The sequence below is a fragment of the Emiliania huxleyi genome (genome assembly GCF_000372725.1).
Source record: "Emiliania huxleyi CCMP1516 chromosome Unknown EMIHUscaffold_1228, whole genome shotgun sequence".
Classification (NCBI taxonomy): domain Eukaryota; phylum Haptophyta; order Isochrysidales; family Noelaerhabdaceae; genus Emiliania; species Emiliania huxleyi.
In genome coordinates, this window is record NW_005201362.1 from 1,446 (window position 1) to 4,812 (window position 3,367).

The 3,367-nt window shown below is 62.1% G+C and overlaps 1 protein-coding gene across 1 annotated transcript; it reads left to right on the forward strand.

The window, feature by feature from the left end:
• Positions 1-2,448: 2,448 nt before the first annotated feature.
• EMIHUDRAFT_252010 (hypothetical protein) lies at positions 2,449-3,129 on the forward strand (the record flags this gene model as incomplete). The annotated part of the gene is made up of 3 exons (XM_005790088.1): positions 2,449-2,549; positions 2,618-2,879; positions 3,007-3,129. 3 exons carry the CDS (start codon positions 2,449-2,451, stop codon positions 3,127-3,129), a joined length of 486 nt encoding a protein of 161 aa, XP_005790145.1.
• Positions 3,130-3,367: the final 238 nt, after the last annotated feature.

The following is a 3,367-nucleotide window of genomic DNA, read 5'->3' on the forward strand; positions in this document are numbered from 1 at the left end:
GGGCGTCACCATCGTGTCCTCGCCGCGTCGCCGACGCCACTTGCGGCTCGTGCCTGCCCTGCCCTTCCCTGCCATCGCGCAAACAAACACACACACACACGCACACACACACACATTATTAATGATCGAGTATTATTTATTAATTATTAATCATCGGGCGGCGGCGCGGCGCGGCGGCGGGCGGCGCGAGGCGGCGGCGCGGCGAGGCAGCGGGCGGCGCAGGGCGGGGCGGCGCGGCGGCGGGTGGGTAATAATAATTATTAGTTATTAATGAATTAATAATTAGAGGGCGGCGGCGCGGCGCGGCGGCGGGCGGCGCGGAGCGGGGCGGCGCGACCATCAGCAGACGCCCAGGCCTTTGGCTGTTGGAGCTCGGCAGTGGTCGCGCCGCCCTCGACTCAAGGGGCTGCCTTCCACCCGTAGCTGCTCAGGCCGGGGGAGGGGGGGAGACCTCCTGTTCCTCTCGCGGAACGGGAGCAGGCCCCTCCTTGCCCGGTCTGCGATGCAGGGCGGTGGTCGTGCCATCTTCGCTTCGTACACGAAACCACCACGCCGCATCCCAACCGTCGCCGGCGCGCGACACGTTCCCGTAGGCCGGACTGTCCTCGTCGAGTGTGTGCCGGTCACGGCTGGCATCCGTGGCGCGGGACTCGTCTTCGAAAAAGTCGGGCATGGCTCTAACCGCAACTTTCTCGCTAACACGCGCGCACCGCCGAGCCTGCGGCGGGCGCGCTGCGGCCGCACGTCTAGGCCGCACGTCTACCTCCGTCATAGTGCCACGACGTGCGGCCTAGATTTAGCACACGCGCCTCTGCTCGCATACACTGATACAATGAATTGTCACCACCCGTGAGTGCGAGATAGGGCTAGCAGTAGGCAGCTAGCCTGTGAGGAGGGCGTCCATAGACACCTCACTAGACCCCACACACGGTCTCGTCCGTGCCTCGCCGGCCGGCGAGATTGCTAGAGGTGGAGCAAGCCTGCTCTAGCCTCGCATGTTACTTCCTGTCGTCTGTTGTTTGTTGTGCCCTTGCTTGTTCTCTTGGCACCTTGGAGTGCTGAGGGGGGCGACAGGGAGGATGTGGCCTTGAGTTATGTGTGTACGCCTACTCAGGGTGTGTGGCAGCCCGCTGGCTGTGTGTCTTGTGAGCCTGTTTGTGTCTGTGTGTCGCTCGTGCGTGCCGTCATCATCTGTCCAGCGTCCACCCATACCGCGTTCGTGTCCAGTCCGAGCCTGGCTGTTCTTCACCTTCCTACATACATACATGCCCCAGGGGCAATTTCCTGGGTGTGAGGCTACCGACTGCACTCCAAGTGCTCCAAGTGCTTATTAGGACCGCCGCAAGCGGCGTGGCGTGAAGCGGTTGAGCATCCCTCCGGAGGCCCCTCTGCGCCGGGGAGAGGCGTTGTTGGAGGCTAGGTGCATGTGCATGCACATGCGCATGCACATGTACATGTAGGACGCAAGAGAGAGAGAGATTTTTAGAAGCCAACAAGAAATGTGGCAAGCGTCCGTCGCCCTTAACTCGGGGCCCACTCCACTACGCTCCGGTCCGAATTCGGAGGGCCTAAAAGTTTGAGCTTTCAGGTGTTGCTGCGCAAATGGAGGGGGGAGGTCATGCTAAGAGCTAGATCGCCAGAGGGGGAGGTAGAGAGAACAACCACGCTGTCCCTTTCGAATCCTTGTGCTCCCAGTTCTTTTCGAGGCACGAACACGTGTTAGTGCCAGTGCGCGCCAAGTCCCGTGCCCCGTAAAAGAAAGAAAACAGACAAGCCAAGGGAGGGATGCCCCGAAAAAAGAAAGAAAGAAAACACACAACCCATTAAGGAGAGGAGTGTGGTGCTAGCCGTCGCCCACCCTAATCCTTGGTCGTCTGCCTCTTTCTATCTCCCTTCGCAGTCCCTCGCCGATTCTCGCTGCAACCTTCATGCCACCTCGCGGTCGTCCCACTCTCGTCGTTCTCCCTCCTGTCGCTTCCTCCTCTGCCGCTTCGCTCCCCTCTGCCTCGTTCTGCGACGACGCCGCCGCCTGCCGATCCCTTGCTCTCGCCTCTCGGCGCAAGCAACTCTGCCCTCCTCGCGGCATATCCTGGCCCCTCGAGTTTATCGAGCTCTCCTCGCGCAAGGATGACTCTTCTGACGCCCACTGCGATCATTTGCCGCCAAGTCATATCGTTGCTCAGGTCCACTCTCTCACTCATCGGACACTTGTTTGTACCTCCACGGCTGATGCTGGCGCTGGGGTCCCCTTCGGGTGCATCGTGACAGCTGACGGCGGGATTTCCACTGGTTCGTCCTCCTCGGTGTCGTCTTCCCCGGCTTCCTCCCGTTAGGCTGACCGTAAAATTATTTTCTTAAATTCTTTTCGAGGTCTCCCAAGCTTTGGCGGAGAGTGCCCGACACCGCGGCCTTAGCCCGACTGCGAGACATCCAGCTAGTCGCGCGGACATGGCTTTGGTCGGGGAGCGGGTCGTCGTCAGCGGGCTGCTTCGCCGGCCCGAGCTAAACTCCCAGGTGGGCGAGGCGACCTCCTTTGACGAGGCGAACGGGTGCGTATCCTCTCAAGCGCACGCCCACCCTCCCGCCGCCTCTTCTGAGCCTTTGGCGGCCGCGGTAGGCGCTACACGGTCCGAATCGGCACCGAGCAGATCGCGCTGAGGCCCATGAATGTCGAGAGAGCGCCCTTCCGTAGCAGCGGCGCTCCTGCAGAAACACTCGAGCCGCACGCCAAGGTGCGAATACATGGCCTGTCAGCTCGCGCCGAGCTCAACTCTTGCGGAGGCACCATCCTGTGTTGGCACGCGGACAAGGGTCGGTACGGCGTGCAGGTCGAGGGCAGCCTCGAGACAGTGCTGCTCCGACCGACCAACTTGGAGGAGGTGAAGCCTCCGCGCGTGCGCGAGAAGTGGGCGCCCGAATGGCGATCTGCCGAGGCGCGCCCCCCCTGCTTCGCGCGAGCCCTCGGGATGCTCCCGGATCATACCCGCGGACGGCCTCTGTCTGTAGGCGGACGCCATCATCGAGAACAAGGAGCGAGAGCTGCTCGCCGCCGAGGCCGCGGAGGCAGCGAAGCATCCTTTCGGCGCAGGCTTCGGCGCGGCGGCCGGCGGTGGGGCCGCTGCGGTGTAGGTGCGCATTCAGCAAGCACAGGGGTGGGGGTTCCTAGTGCCCCCTTTGCGTGCACGATTTGTCAAATTGTCTTGTGGACGGTATGTACGTCAGTCCACGCCACCTGCCGCCATTCTGCGATCGGGTGGAGAACCAAGTGAAGCAAGATCGTGCCCAGGCGCCAGGGCGGGGACACATGTCCCTAAATCCCATCTCGTCTCAGAGAGAGAGAGAGAGAGAGAGAGAGAGAGAGAGAGAG